This window comes from Salvelinus fontinalis, chromosome 21 (assembly GCF_029448725.1).
Source record: "Salvelinus fontinalis isolate EN_2023a chromosome 21, ASM2944872v1, whole genome shotgun sequence".
NCBI lineage: Eukaryota > Metazoa > Chordata > Actinopteri > Salmoniformes > Salmonidae > Salvelinus > Salvelinus fontinalis.
This window is the reverse complement of record NC_074685.1, coordinates 15,041,961-15,057,261: the sequence shown is the minus strand read 5'-3', so window position 1 is coordinate 15,057,261 and position 15,301 is coordinate 15,041,961. Positions and strand designations below refer to the sequence as shown.

Genomic DNA, 15,301 nt, shown 5'->3' with positions numbered 1-15,301 from the left:
TGGGGGAAGTTGGGTGCACGAACACAAAACACCACATCCTTCATTTTAGTCCTGTGCAAATCTGCCATGTCAGTAATTTTCACATGGTGGGAGAGTAATAATTCCAGACAGAATAACCTACTGTTTTTCTGCTGACTTCAAGGTCCTCTGGTAATACTTATCCTGTGTAAATTGTCATCCCTATGTTTTGAGGGGTATAACAGCATTTAACAGGTGCTGCTCAGTTTGGTAAGAACATGGGAACAAATTGATGCTTAAGACAAAGTGCTAATGCACTTGGCCTACAGATGAATGATATGTTTTGTCTTGTCTTTCCCAGTGCCTATTTCTCATTTAAAACATTAAGAGGATAATATTGTACCAAATACATCAGTTAATTAAATGTCTGCATACAGTTAGTTAATGGGTCTTGATATTATTTTGACTTTCTCCAAACTGAAAGCCAATATAAGGCTATGCCTAGACAAGTTGAAATATCTTCACGCTTAGAACAGCCTCCAGGCATAATGGTAAATTTTATATGAGAAAAATATATAACAGGAGGCAGTTTGGTAAAACTAATCCCATCAGACCATCCTCTGGAAAAACAGACATGCTGGGGTAATAATTACATAACCAACATTCTGGTAATACAAGTAGGTTGTGAATAGGGCTTATGACTCTTCATTGGGGGCCAGGCAGGATGTTACTGCTGCCGATACTTTGATTTAGAGGGAAAGTGTTCTTCACAGGTGTTAAGAAAAATAAGTGTGTCACTTTTAATGGAGTTTCTCACCTGTAGGCCCAGCCCACTTGGTGTTCATTTATATACACACACACATGTTGTGTAAATTGGTGTGATTTGTTGAAGTTGTTACTATGGAGACAAGACCTAAAAAATAATTTCCTAATGTTTGGATTTCGAAACAGTCAAGAGCTGGAAAGCAATGCTTGGCAGAGTTTCCAAACAACACACACTGACTGCAAACATTTTGCTCACAATCTCTACAGCCATACTCATCATGACCCCTGCTGGTCTGGTTGTGGAAGTATTTACTGACAGTAAATTGGGTGCAGTAGTATTTACATTTCTACAGCATAACATGTTTTGACTGATAATCGATACCATCACATATTTTTGAGATCACAAACCTCTGCGATACATGCATTTTTTTTTATTCAACCAGAGATAATGAGTTATTTCCAAATACTCGACCTATTCAACTCCAAACCACGAGTGGCGCTCTCAGCCAGCGGTGGAATCTTGTACCGTGGATGATAGAATGACGTTTGTTGAAAAAATGGCGGCCACGGTCGAGGTGGATTGTAAACACATCAACTGTACCAATTGTAACTTTCTTTATTATCAACAAAACATGTAGTCGGGTGTGTCAGCAATGCATGGTGGTTACAAGATGTTTATGTTCAACTTTCAGGTTGATATTCTTGGCGGAGAGAAACGAGGGCGTTCGTCCAAGCGAAGAAAGCAAACAAATCGGTAAGACCATCCACAGCTAACGTTAGTTAGTTAGCAATATGTTAGAAGATAGCTAACGCTAGCTTACCATATCAATGAATGAAGGAGAAAAGTTTCATTTGAACTTACCATACTGGTTTTACCCTAGTTTGTCCTTATGCCGTTGGTAATTTGAGACAATACCAACATCAAAATTCGGTCTGTGCGTGGCACTCACGATTTGTTCACACCTGAAGCATGCGTATTGCGTACATGGTGTTCACGCATGCGTCAGGTAAATTAAAATTACAGTTTATTCAACATTCTGGAAATACAAGGCACCTTTATTAAAAAGCAACGGATTAAAGTCTGGCCTGATAAGTTATTTAGGTCAGGAAGCCCACCAGACATTATGGTGATAACTAGGCTAGCTTTTCCATAGTAACTAGACCTACGCTAGCCCTTGATCACGACTCTCTGTTCCATTACATTACACATGCCATTGGATGAAGGCGTCTACTGTAGGAGGGAGTTTTGTTAAGATCCCCTATGCTCTGTCTGAACATTAACATACATTGCTTGCGGTTACGGTTTTGGAAGCATTAGGCCCTTATCTTTCATATCAGCTCCAGCTCAGCATTCAACACAATAGTGCCCACAAAGCTAATCACTAAGCTAAGGACCCTGGGACTAAACACCTCCCTCAGCAACTGGATCCTGGTAAAAACACATGCCACGCTGATTGTCAACATGGGGGTCCCTCGGGGGTGCATGCTTAGTCCCCTCCTGTACTCCTTGTTCACCCACGACTGCGTGGCCAAGCATGACTCCAACACCATCATTACGTTTTCTGACGACACAACAGTGTTAGGCAATGATGAGACAGCCTATAGGGAGGAGATCAGAGACCTGGCAGTGTGGTGCCCAGACAACAACCTCTCCCTCAACGTGAGCAAGACAAAGGAGATGATCGTGGACTACAGCAAAAGGAGGGCCTAACATGTCCCCATTCACATCCACGGGGCTGTAGTGAAGCAGGTACACTTTCAAGTTCCTTGGTGTACACATCACCAACAAACTATCATGGTCCAAACTAGGGTTGCAAAGGGTCAGAAACTTTCCAGAATTTTTCATGGGAAGTTAAGCCTGGGAATTTTGCTTAAATTCATCAAAGCATTTAGCTCATAACAGTGAAGTTTTTTTGCGGGATACACATACGGAAATTCTAGGTCTTGTGGCATATTTTGGTTAAACTATCCCCAATTCAATGGAATTGCAACCCTCTGCATGCACAGTTCATTCTTCCATCACATGTACAGCTGATTCTCAAGATCTTGCACACTAATGAGATGCTATTGAGCCCACACTGCTACACGGTCTTAACCAAGGAGTACATGCTTTCTGGTAAGTTTTGATTACAATACTGGGTGGGGTGAATATATTTTATATGACATCGATGATTTTCTGTTAACTAGTAAATAGTAGCCTACAGTTTAAATAATTTCTATCTTGTTAACAATTTCTGCTTTTTAGTATTTGCTACCATGTGGGTTTTAGCTTGCTTGAGCCTGCTAACTGAGGAGTGTTAATTCACCTGTTTCCATGCATGTTTCATTTTCAAACATTTATCTTACAAAGGAGTTGTTGAATCTAACTGCTTAACTATTTGTCTGTACATGGAATTGTATTTGTTGTTTTTTTTACCTATTTTTTTCTCATCTTTACAGGAAAATGCAACGGGCACTATCTGATGTGTGGAGACATTTCACTGCAGCTAATGTAGAAGGAAAAGCTGTGTACATTTGCAAATACTGTGCCAAATCATATGTGAAGAATGCAACAAAGATGCAGATTAATCTGGCCAAGTGTATAAAGTTCCCTCAGCGCTCACAACAAGCAAACTCTGACAAAAGCCCCTCTACTTCTATTTGAGTTGAAAATAATGAATCAGACACCTTATCGTTAGCAACAGCTCATGTCCTCCTGGAATCAGAAGTTTTTTTGACTCAATGGAGGAACGTAGTCAGAGAAATGCTGATGAATGTCTTGCTTGAGCTGTGTATGCAACTGGTTCACCTCGGATGCTCACAGGCAATGTGTATTGGAAGAGAATTCTGAATGTTCTTCACCATACACCCCTCCAACCAGACATGCTTTATCTACTAATTTGCTGGATGCAGAGTTCAAGTGAAGATCAAGCAAATCATAGAGATAGCAGACTGTATTACAATCATCTCTGATGGGTGGTTGAATGTTCGTGGGCAAGGAATAATTATCTACATCATCTCAACTCGTATTCTACAAGAGCACAGACACAAGGGACAACAAACACACGTGTCTCTACATTGCAGATGAGCTGATGCAGTCATCAATGACCTTGGACCACAGAAGGTATTTGCACTGGTGACAGACAATGCTGCGAACATGAAGGCTGCTTGGTCTAAAGTGGAGGAGTCCTACCCTCACATCACACTGATTGGCTGTGCTGCTCATGCATTGAATCTGCTCCTCAAAGACATCATGGCAGTGAAAACAATGGATATACTCTACAAGAGAGCCAAGGAAATGATTAAGAATGCGAAGGGTCATCTAGTTATAGCAGCAATCTACCTCACCAAGCAAAGTGAGAAGAATAAGAGCACCACATTGAAGCTGCCTAGCAACACCCATTGGGGTGCTGTTGTCATCATGTTTTTCAGTCTCTTGGAGGGGAAGGAGTCTCCAAGAAATTGCCATATCACAGTCTGCTGATATGGACAGCCTCATCAAGAGGATCCTCCTGGATGATGTATTTTGGGAGAGAGTGGTAAGCAGACTTAAACTCCTGAAACCTATAATAGTAGCCATTGCACGGTTTGAGGGAGACAATGCCATCCTGTCTGATGTTCAGACTCTGCTTGCAGATGTAAGAGAAGAAATCCGTTCTGCCCTGCCCAATTCACTGTTGCTCCAAGCAGAGGAAACTGCAGTTCTGAAATACATAAAAAAGGGTGAAGACTTCTGCCTGAAGCCCATACACGCCGCAGCGTACATGTTGGACCCTAAGTATGCTGGAAAGTGCATCCTGTCTGGTGCAGAGATCAACAAGGCCTATGGTGTTATCACTACCGTGTCTCGACAGCTTGGCCTGGATGTGGGCAAGGTTTTTGTCAGTCTGGAGTAGTACACTTCCAAGCAAGGGCTTTGGGATGGAGATGCAATATGGCAGTCGTGCCAAAATATCTCATCAGCCACCTGGTGGAAGGGACTTTGTGGAGCTGAGACTCTTTCCCCTGTTGCCTCCATCATCCTCCAAATCCCACCAACATCAGCCGCCTCAGAGTGCAACTGGTTCTTGTTTTTTGAAGACACACACCAAAGCACGCAACAGGCTGACCAATACAAGGATTGAAAAATGTGAAGTTCAATTCGTAACTAAATAGTTTTTTTCATATCTATTGGAAGGATTTAACCATATGCAATTATGTCTACTTATGATAAGGTAAAAGGATTATGTTTCGGTCTCCATATGATATGGTAAATACATTACTGTTCAAAAGGTTGGGGTCACTTAGAAATGTCCTTGTTTTTGAAAGAAAAGCACATTTTTGTCCATTAAAATAGCATCAAATTGATCAGAAATACAGTGTAGACATTGTTAATGTTGTAAATGACTGTTGTAGCTGGAAACTTCTGATTAAAAAAAGAAAAAAAAGAATTTCTAATTAGGTAGACGTACAGAGGCCCATTATCAGCAACCAACACTCCTGTGCTCCAATGGCACGTTGTGTTAGCTAATCCAAGCTTATCATTTAAAAGGCTAATTGATCATTAGAAAACCCTTTTGCAATTATGTTAGCACAGCTGAAAATTGTTGTGCTGATTTTTAAAGAAGCAATAAAACTGTCCTTTAGACTAGTTGAGTATCTGAGGCATCAGCATTTGTGGGTTCGATTACAAGCTAAAAATGGCCAGAAACAAATAACTTTCTTCTGAAACTCGTCAGTCTATTCCTGTTCTGAGAAATGGCTATTCCATACGAGAAATTGCCAAGAAACTGAAGATCTCATACAATGCTGTGTACTACTCCCTTCACAGAACAGTGCAAACTGGCCCTAACCAGGATAGAAAGAGTGGGAGGCCCCGGTGCACAACTGAGCAAGACTTCAAGTACATTAGTGTCTAGTTTGAGAAACAGACGCCTCACAAGTCCTCAACTGGCAGCTTCATTAAATTGTACCATGAAAAGCACCTGGCTCAACGTCAACAGTGAAGAGGCGACTCCGGGATGCTGGCCTTCTAGGCAGAGTTCCTCTGTGTTCTTTTGGCCATCTTTGCCCAACCCATCTTTTTTTGGGGGGGGCTAGTCTGAGATTAGGCTTTTTCTTTTCAACTTTGCCTAGATGGCCAGCATCCCGGAGTCGCCTCCAAACACACCAAGTCGAAACACACCAAGAAAGTTGTGAAGAGGGCACGACAATGCCTTTCCCCCTCAGGAGACTGAAAAGATTTGGCATGGGCCCCCAGATGCTCAAAAAGTTCTACAGCTGCACCATCGAGAGCGTCCTGACCGGTTGCATCACCGCCTGACTGGTACATCACTGGGGCCAAGCTTTCTGCCATCCAGGACCTATATATTAGGCGGTGTCAGAGGAAGGCCCAAAATATTGTCAGACTCCAGTCACCCAAGACATAGACTGTTCTCTCTGCTATGGCATGGCAAGCGGTACCAGAGTGCCACGTTTAGGTTCAAAAGGCTCCTTAACAGCTTCTACCCCCAAGCCATAAGACAGCTGAACAATTAATCAAATGGCCACCCGGACTGCACCCATGCACATTGACTTGGTACCGGTACCCCATTTTTAAAGTTTATTTAGTAAATATTTTCTTAACTCTATTTTCTTAAAACGGCATTGTTGGTTAAGGGCTCGTAAGTAAATATTTTACGGTAAGGTCTAGACCTATTGTATTCGGCACGTGTCAAAAAATCATTTGATTTGATATCATCGAGAAATCTTTTTACATTTTTTTTAATGAAAGGTTCAATTGATACACACCTTGATAGGGTTAGTGTTCCCACACGGCCATATCTCCCTGTTACAGCGCATTTTTACGGAAAACAGATGGCAGACGAGGCGATACCTGTGCTAATTAGCTATCTAGTATGCCCCGAACACCTTTGTGTAAGCGTAACTCGGGAAGTGTAGCGGAAGTGTAGTTTTGTCAGATGGAGATACCCTTAGCTGTATGGATCTGCCAAAACTGCTACAGGAACTAACTTTTTTCTTTTTAGGATTCTTTCTCGCTGACGAAAGATAAGGGCATTATGTTTCGAAAGCCGTATCGCAAGCGATGGTTATTGACGTTTCTAAACCATAAAACACAATATAGGAATTGTAGTTCACATGAAGCAGTTGTGGGCGAGGCTAATGGCCGAGATCTGTAGGGAGAAGGCAGAATGCTGCCTAGAGTTTGAGAGTTGTCCTATCCTTTAATGCATACCAATATAACAAATAATAAAGCTAGCATATTATGGTTATAGCAATCACTTTACACGTTGTAACCCTGTGTGTCAATGACAGACGGAAGTATGGCGACAAATGGAGAGAAGGCGAGTGGAGGAGAGGAGGGGTCGGATTCCGAGGTGGCTGAGCTTCGCCAGAAAGTAGAGTCGCTAAAGCAAGAACTGAAAAGCTGCACAAAAGAACTGACCAAATTACAGAAACAACTGACCAAGTCTGAAAGGCTTCAGAAAAGCACAGAAGGCTACAATGAAGACTTGAGGAAACAGGTAGCAACCATCATTAAATAAGTATATGATATGCACAAATGAGTTAGTTTCCAACTTACGGTACTACTTTTTTCCTTGACATGATTTGATACAATAGGTCAACAAGCTTAGTGCAGAGATTCATGAACGAAAGAAAAAGGCGAAAGAGAGAGCTGAAGCTGAGACACAGACAGAGGAATATATCTGGTCAGAAACTGGTGAGCAATTTAACCACCACCCATTCCCAGGACCAGCAGTTTGGGATCGATCCAAATTAATAATTTGATTTTAAGTTGCTCCACTTACAGATACATTGATCCTTCTGTGTTATTTGCAGATTATTACAACTACTACTATGGAGGAGGCTACTACCAGGATGATGGTGTGGCTACAGACACCCAGGGGACCGTGACACCTGAGGGGCAGGAAGCCACTGATGCCTCAGAGATGACAAATGCAGAATCAACCACTGACACAGCTACAGACATGACGACAGACACCGCCACAGTGGTGATTACAGAGGTGTCTGTAGAGGGTGGTATTGCTGCCGCTCAACCAGAGGCGAGTTTGATTACCGTCCCTCCACTCATTCTAGTCTGACTGAGGACAGTGAAGTGTCTCGTCTTCCAAAAGACTACCTTTTTTTGTGCTGATCTTCCTAACATGTGACCACAACCACTCCTTCATGGGCCGTGGCTAAAGAAGACTATTAGAAACATGATCATGATGTCTATTTGGAAGAGCACAAGAAATACTAGAAGGTTGATGACCGACACAGTGCAAAAATGGTTTGGGAACTTTCTTTCTTTACTTGTGTTTGTTCCAGCAGGAAGTGGATACGGCCTCCATAGCTGACATGCTGAGAGCCACAGCTGAGCAGGCCATGACACAGACTGGCTTTGTGTTTGATGAGACCACAGGGATGTACTACGACCACAGCACTGGCTTTTACTACGACTCGGTACTAAACCACCCACACACGATAACTATGTCATTATTTAACACTCTTTTTAATTGCGTCACTGTCTCCCTCCCCTAGGCCAGTCAGTTGTACTATGATAACAACACAGGGATGTACTACTACTACGATGCAGAGAGTGGCAAGTACCAGTTCCACTCCAGGATAGAGGTTCCTACTGTACAGCCTGTCTCAGAGACCAGCCAGCTGAAAAGGAGCCTAGACAAGAAAGGAAGGAAGTGGAAGAAAGTTCCAGAGAGAACCGCCCGTCAGGATGATAAGGTAGGTGACCGTACCAGAGATGAACCAGAAACACTACAAGAGAATTACAGCAAATTCATTTTTTTAAATAATGATTAAGAAGGGTTTCATTGATATGTTTTAACTAGCTAAACATTTCTCATTGTTGTATACAACTGACCTGTTATCCTTACTGTTTTTGATTTGTGCTGAGACATGAGGCTCCTGAAGCATCTCACCTTCAGTAGTTTAGAGATTGTAATGGACTTCTTAGGATCCATTTTAACCATGATCTATGTGGTCTCAGTTGTCAAATACTTGCAGGGGTGATTTTAGACTTTCTGCAGCAGCTATAGTTTTGTTTTTTTCTGCTGTAGAGTCAGATACATTTTTGTCAAGTACAGGGTTTTGGCTATTGCTTGCAGCTTAGTTTAGTTGACTGAATGCTATTCCTCTGGTCATAGGTAGAAGACGTGACTAACTCACTGGCTAACATGAAGATTTCCTATTTCTGGAACTCAGCTTCCCGTAGAGGTACACGTCTCACACAGATACTTAGAACAATTCTTTAACAGCAGAAAGACCCCCATGCAGACATGAGGTATAGCCAACACAGCTTTGGTTTTAAAAAAAGTCAGGTTTCAGAGCTCAGGGATTTGGCAGCTTAGTCTAGTCAAGAGTACGTTTTTGAGGATCACTTTCATTGTATTGCAGCTTGAGTCAATAAATTGACTTTGCTGTGATGCAGTACAGGCCTACTGTCTTTGAGAACTGAGACCCATATCCAAAAAGGACCCCAAAACAATACAGGGAGGTTTTGATGCAGAGAGCTCACTGTCCAAATTCCTAGAAAGCCTCTTATGTCCCGTGTCTGCCAAGGGAGTTCTCTGGAGATGCTTCAGGTGCATCCTCCACTCTGATTTATTGCCTGTCTGCCGACAGGGCCTTGTAAAGGAGGAGCAGGACCTTGATGAGTGGGTGGAGCGGCGAATCCCCAAGAGGGGCGCAGGCTCGCGCAGGCAGAGGGGCCGGTCTCTTACTCCAGATGCTCCTCTGCAAAAAAAAATCTCCTTGAAGACTCGCCAGGCGAAGAGCGCCGAACGCTCGTTGAAGAGGAAGAAGAGGAAAGACGGTTTGCGCTCCGATGATGCGAGCAGCTCGAGGAGAAGGAAGAAGAAGAAGGCTAAATCAGATAAACTCATCAAGAAAAAGAAGGCTAAAGCAGCGTCTGCGTCGCGGAGTGATGACTCGAGTGCGAACAATGATCCTGAGGAGGGGGAGATCACGGAGTCGGAGGGAGAATGGAAGTCTACCTCTTCCTCCCCTCCTCCCACCAAATACAGCTCAGAGTCAGAGATAGAGAGTCAGGAAGGTGAGAGGCGAGGACGGACACAGTTTAGAGTTATTCAGCCTGTCAGCTTTCTATGCACTTTTCGCTGGGGTTTCTTTAAAGGTGAAGGCAGAATGAAACAAAGCACTGTGTCAAAAGTCTAACATCACCTGATATTTGTTCATCTGTTTTCCTAAATGTTTCCTGTAGTTAAAATATTGCTCAGCAGAATTGCCATGTCAGTGAATGTGATATTGTGTGTATGTGTGTCCCCAGTTGCTGAGAAGGTGTGGCCGCCCTGTGTGAGGGTGACAGTGGTCAGATCTCCAGTGTTACAGACAGGAACACTTTTCATCATCACAGCTGACTCTCCAGCCACCATTGGCAGGTCAGTACAGCGCTGTAGACTCTGCTTTGTTTCGATTGAATGGCCCATGCGTGGTCAGTTTGTCTATTTAACCACCAGGGGGAATGAGAGCTCAGATCATTATTTCTGAAATGGAAGTTTAAACTACCTGTGGCATTTTGAGGTACTGTTTTAACATAAGTCTATCTTTTCAGGGAGAAGGATATGAACCATGCCATTAGTATATCTGAAATGGGAGTCAGTAAGGTATGACAACTTATTTAATTTATTTGTTAGATTCTGCTTCATGCATTAGTAGTCTGTAGGCCATCAAATTAAATCTTAATGGTATTGATGGGTTCTATAAATTTTATTTAAATCCCAGCTCCATGCAGAGGTGTACTTTGACCAGGACCAACAGTGCTACATGCTAGTGGACCAGGGAAGCCAGAACGGAACTGTCCTCAATGGCAACCGAATCCTACAGGTGGGTCAGACACTCACTCACTTACTCACTCACTCACTCACTCACTCACACACACACACACACACACACACACACACACACACACCTTGGTTGGAAAGTGAAGTAGTAACAGTATTGTTTTCCCTCCCATCAGCCCAACACTAAGTGTGACCCTTGCCCTCTGACCCATGGGGATGAGGTGAAGATGGGAGAGACTGTTCTGTCCTTCCACATCCACGCAGGGACAGACACCTGTGACGGCTGTGAACCTGGACAGGTTATGGCTCACCTCAGCAAACACCAGAGGAACCAACCACTACAGACCGGTAGAGAACAACCTGATTAATTTGCGGACACTAATGTGTTGCATCCGTCTTTGTACGTTGTCTGTATAAGACCGAACACTAATGCAATGCTCACACACCTAGCTACCCATGCCACACACACGGCCCAGTCTCTAACTAGCCAGATGTGTTGTTCCTCAGGTCCAGCTCCAACCAAAGAGGACAAGGAGCTGCTCCGACAGAAAGAACTGAAACAGATGAAGGTTAAATATGGCCTGAAGGTAAGTGACTGGTTCTCCACCACCACTACAACTTCATCTGTTGTCCCCATCTGCTGTTTTATTACTGTTGAATAAGGTCCATTGGTAATCCTTTGTTGGAAATGTCCTTGTCAATCAGATCTCCACCTAACATCTCTGTGTATACAAAGATGTTATCTGCCAGAAGTTTTCATCCAATTAAACTGTTCTGTTTTTGCTCAAGCAAGTCTTGTTGAAATGTAAGTTGCTGAGCAGTCCCATAGTTTACCTTCTTTCCTTATCGCTAACAGCAGTGAGTATATTACTTTGTTTAGTAAGTGTCTCCTTTGTCTCCCTCTGTCCCAACAGAGCGCTGAGTATGAGGAGGATAAAGCCCTGAGGAACCCCAGGTATGTGGACCGGGCCGAGTCTCGCCGTCAGACCGTGGGCAGCGAGGGAGTCTTTCAACGGGATGACGCACCCGCCTCTGTACACGTGTACGTAGCCGTCTGATTGGTTGAGTCATTGCAAGTGTGTGTGTGCCATGTATGCAATGTATATAGTAAGAACTAGTGGTTCCCACATCCTAGACTGATCTGAAGATGTCTTGTCTCTTTTTGTACTTGTTTCCCTCCTTATCCAGTGAGATCAGTGAAGTCAACAAGGGAAGGAAGATGTTGGAGAAGATGGGCTGGAAGAAAGGAGAAGGCCTGGGCAAAGATGGAGCTGGAATGAAAGACCCGGTAATCTTAACATTTCCCCCTTTCTATTGGGGTTCTCCTAGTATTCCCAGTTTTCAGAGATGGGAGTTTTTCTACAGTTTTTAGCTAGGGATTAATGAATAGCTATAGTTTTAAATTGACCGAACCTCAAACCAGTATCCTCCACCTGTTGTGATTTCATCCCAGTTCTTTCTCACTTTACTCACACATCTGATCTGATGTTTCCTACCGTTCTGGTTTTCCCGTAGATCCAGTTGAAGATCCGGAAGTCCCAGTCAGGCTTTGGGGCAGGAGCTGCTGTGTCGGTGGACGAGGCTGGGTCTCTGAGTAGGACCAAGACCCAGAGGAACTGGGAGAAGGCCAGGGAGCGGTTTAATGACACATGCCAGACAGAGACACCCACAGTCAAGAAGGAGCAGAGCCCAGCACCCAAACCTTGGGTTAAAGGAGAAGTGGCTGAGTGACATCCAATGTTTCTATTCTATATCTCAGAAAGGCCAGTCGCCCAATCCACCATGGAGAAGTGGGTAATTGACTGCAGACAGAAACACAGGGTGGTCTAATTGCATTATCTTTACTGACTGAATCCACTTCTTGGAATGAGGATGGAGTGGAGTGAGTATGGTGCTGGTACTCAGATTTTATTCCAACCTGCAATAAAGTGGCATAGCGCCATCTGTCCAGTCATTCAGAACTGTGCAGTGTGAACATTAAATGTGTGGGGGTTTTATTTTCTCTTTATTTAACTAGGCAAGTCCGTTAAGAACAAATTCTTAATTTCAATGACTGCCTAGGAACGGTGGGTTAAAGGCCTTGTTCAAAACGACAGCTGTTTACCTTGTCAGCTCGGGGATTCAATCTTGCAACCTTTCGATTACTAGTCAAACGCTCTAACCACTAGGCTACCTGCTGCCCAAGAGAGGGATGGGGCAGAAGCAGAATTGGGTTCGGCACAATTTTTAAACATTTTATTACATTTTTTAATATGCTAAAGAAAGTTGTTCCTGAAAATGTGTGACATGTCTTACTCTTGAAGAAAAATGAATGTAAAGCAACAACAGTTTTTTGAGCAGCCTGTGATATCCACCGAAACTTTTGTCTGCAGTACAAAAGGTCATTATTTTAGGCCTTTATTTAATTTGACATGACAATAAATTTTAAAAAGTGAATCAACTCCTTATTTCAGGGGTTGAAGAGCATGCTAGCTAGATAACTAATATAAAAGCACGTGCACTTTTCCATGGCCATAACAAGCACCAACTTCAAATCCGGCGGCACTAGGACTGCATGGACGTACTTCGGTTGCACGCCTAGAAGCGGACCCCAAAAAGTTCCTCTGAAGTTTAACTGACTTCAAAATCGGTAATTTCTCGGGTCTCCGGCCATCCATTCCTCAACTCGATGGAGACAACGACCGAGAACCGCGGATGCAGTTTCGCGCTTTTCTAGACCGAAATTAATAATCCCAACGTTTTACCACTCGTAAAGAACATAACCCAGGTTCAAGAAATGAGTCGGATTTCGACAGTAGAAAGTGAATTGTCCAATGGACCACAAAAGGTAAGGCAACTTGAGTTATTAATGATGAAGAGAACACTATGTAGTACAAGTACACTATTCCAACACTACAACTTGATTAGGCCATTTTTATCATGCGACTTCAACCCATGACTAGGGATTTTTATACAGGCCTACCACGAATTGCCCTTGATAAGAAACTTGGCTGATATGACCTAGACATTAATTTGGTGACTTTATGTATAGTATTTTATCTAATGTTATTTAGCCTATTTTGCTAAAGGCATCCATATGCATAATTTGCATAGACAAAGCTCCATATGACTGGACTGACGAATTAATCTGTCATGGTGGGAAGAATTGTTCCCCTTGGCCTGATTTGGTGTTATACACTGTAGCCTATGAGAAGTGTTTTGCAGGAGATTGCAGCTGAACTAATTAGTGGTGCAGAGAGGGGGCCCTTAGGCTTGAAGATTATAGGGTGGCTTGAAGTTAAATGCCCCCCAGGGTTAAACGCCCCCCTCCTGTAATTCTCACAGAAACCACTTTGTCACCCAAGAAAATGTCAACACTTTCACTGGATTGCTCAACAAAAAATGTAATCCGTCTCATCTCAACTCTTTAAATCAGTCCACATTGATCTATATACAGTACCAGTCAAAAGGTTGGACACACCTACTCATTCAGGGATAATCAACACTATGAAATAACACATATAGAATCATGTAGTAACCAAAAAGGGTTTATATTTTATATTTGAGATTCTTCAAAGTAGCCACCTTGATGACAGCATTGCACACTCTTGGCACTTGCCTAGTTAAATAAAGGTAAAATGTTTTTTTACCTCAACCAGCTTCATGAGGTAGTCACCTGGAATGCATTTCACTTAACAGGTGTTCCTTGTTAAAAGTTAATTTGTGGAATTTATTTACTTAATGCGTTTGAGCCAATCAGTTGTGTTGTGACAAGGTAGGGATGGTATAAATTAGATAGCTCTATTTGGTAAAAGACCAAGTCCATATTATGGCAAGAACAGCTCAAATAAGCAAAGTGAAATGACAGTCAAAACATGAAGGTCAGTCAATCTGGAAAATTTCAAGAACTTTGAAAGTTTCTTCAAGTGCAGTCGCAAAAACCATCAAGTGCTATGATGAAACTGACTCTCATGAGGACCGTCATAGGAAAGGTTGACCCAGAATTACCTCTGCTACTGGGGATAAGTTCATTAGAGTTACCAGCCTCAGAAATTGCAGCACAAATAAATGCTTCACAGAGTTCAAGTAACAGACATCTCAACATTAACTGTTCAGATGAGACCTGTGTGAATCAGGCCTTCATGGTCAAATTGCTGCAAAGAAACCACTACTAAAGGACACCAATAAGAAGAAGAGACTTGCTTGGACCAAGAAACACAAGCAATCGACATTAGATCGGTGGAAATTTGTCCTTTGGTCTGGAGTCCAAATTGGAGATTTTTGGTTCCTACTGCCGTGTCTTTGTGAAATGCGGTGTGGGTGAACGGATGGTCTCTGCATGTGTATTTCCCACCGTAAAGCATGGAGGGGGAAGTGTTATGGTGTGGGGGTCATTTGCTGGTGACACTGTCCGGGAATTATTTAGAATTCAAGGCACACTTAACCAGCATTGCTAACACACCATTCTGCAGTGATATGCCATCTCATGTGGTTTGTGCTTAGTGGGACTATCATTTGTTTTTCAACAAGACAATGACCCAAAACACCTCCAGGCTGAGTAAGGGCTGTTTTACCAAGAAGGGGGAGTGATGGAGTGCTGCATTAGATGACCTGGCCACAATCCCCCGACCTCAACCAAATTGAGATGGTTTGTGATGAGTCGTACCGCAGAGTGAAGGAAAAGCAGCCAACAAGTGCTCAGCAAATGTGGGAACTCCTTCAAGAGTCGTACCACAGTCGTATTGTTGGAAAAGCATTCTAGGTGAAGCTGGTTGAGAGAATTCCAAGAGTGTGCAAAGCTGTCATCATGGCAAAAGGTG

General features: G+C 43.0%; 1 protein-coding gene across 3 annotated transcripts; it reads left to right on the top strand.

The window, feature by feature from the left end:
* The first annotated feature begins 1,242 nt into the window (after positions 1-1,242).
* aggf1 (angiogenic factor with G patch and FHA domains 1) lies at positions 1,243-12,484 on the top strand. Of its 3 annotated transcripts, XM_055874050.1 has the most exons (16): positions 1,243-1,329; positions 1,416-1,477; positions 6,997-7,205; positions 7,303-7,402; positions 7,522-7,745; positions 8,014-8,145; positions 8,224-8,424; positions 9,325-9,754; positions 9,989-10,100; positions 10,274-10,325; positions 10,444-10,545; positions 10,679-10,850; positions 11,010-11,089; positions 11,417-11,544; positions 11,691-11,790; positions 12,018-12,484. In XM_055874050.1, exons 3-16 carry the CDS (start codon positions 7,005-7,007, stop codon positions 12,231-12,233), a joined length of 2,250 nt encoding a protein of 749 aa, XP_055730025.1. In that variant the 5' UTR covers positions 1,243-1,329; positions 1,416-1,477; positions 6,997-7,004; the 3' UTR covers positions 12,234-12,484. The 3 variants fall into 3 exon arrangements, with proteins under 3 accessions (XP_055730025.1, XP_055730024.1, XP_055730027.1); XM_055874049.1 differs by having other exon boundaries at positions 1,268-1,477; XM_055874052.1 differs by lacking the exon at positions 9,325-9,754 and adding an exon at positions 8,851-8,916 and having other exon boundaries at positions 1,268-1,477; positions 8,224-8,428.
* Positions 12,485-15,301: the final 2,817 nt, after the last annotated feature.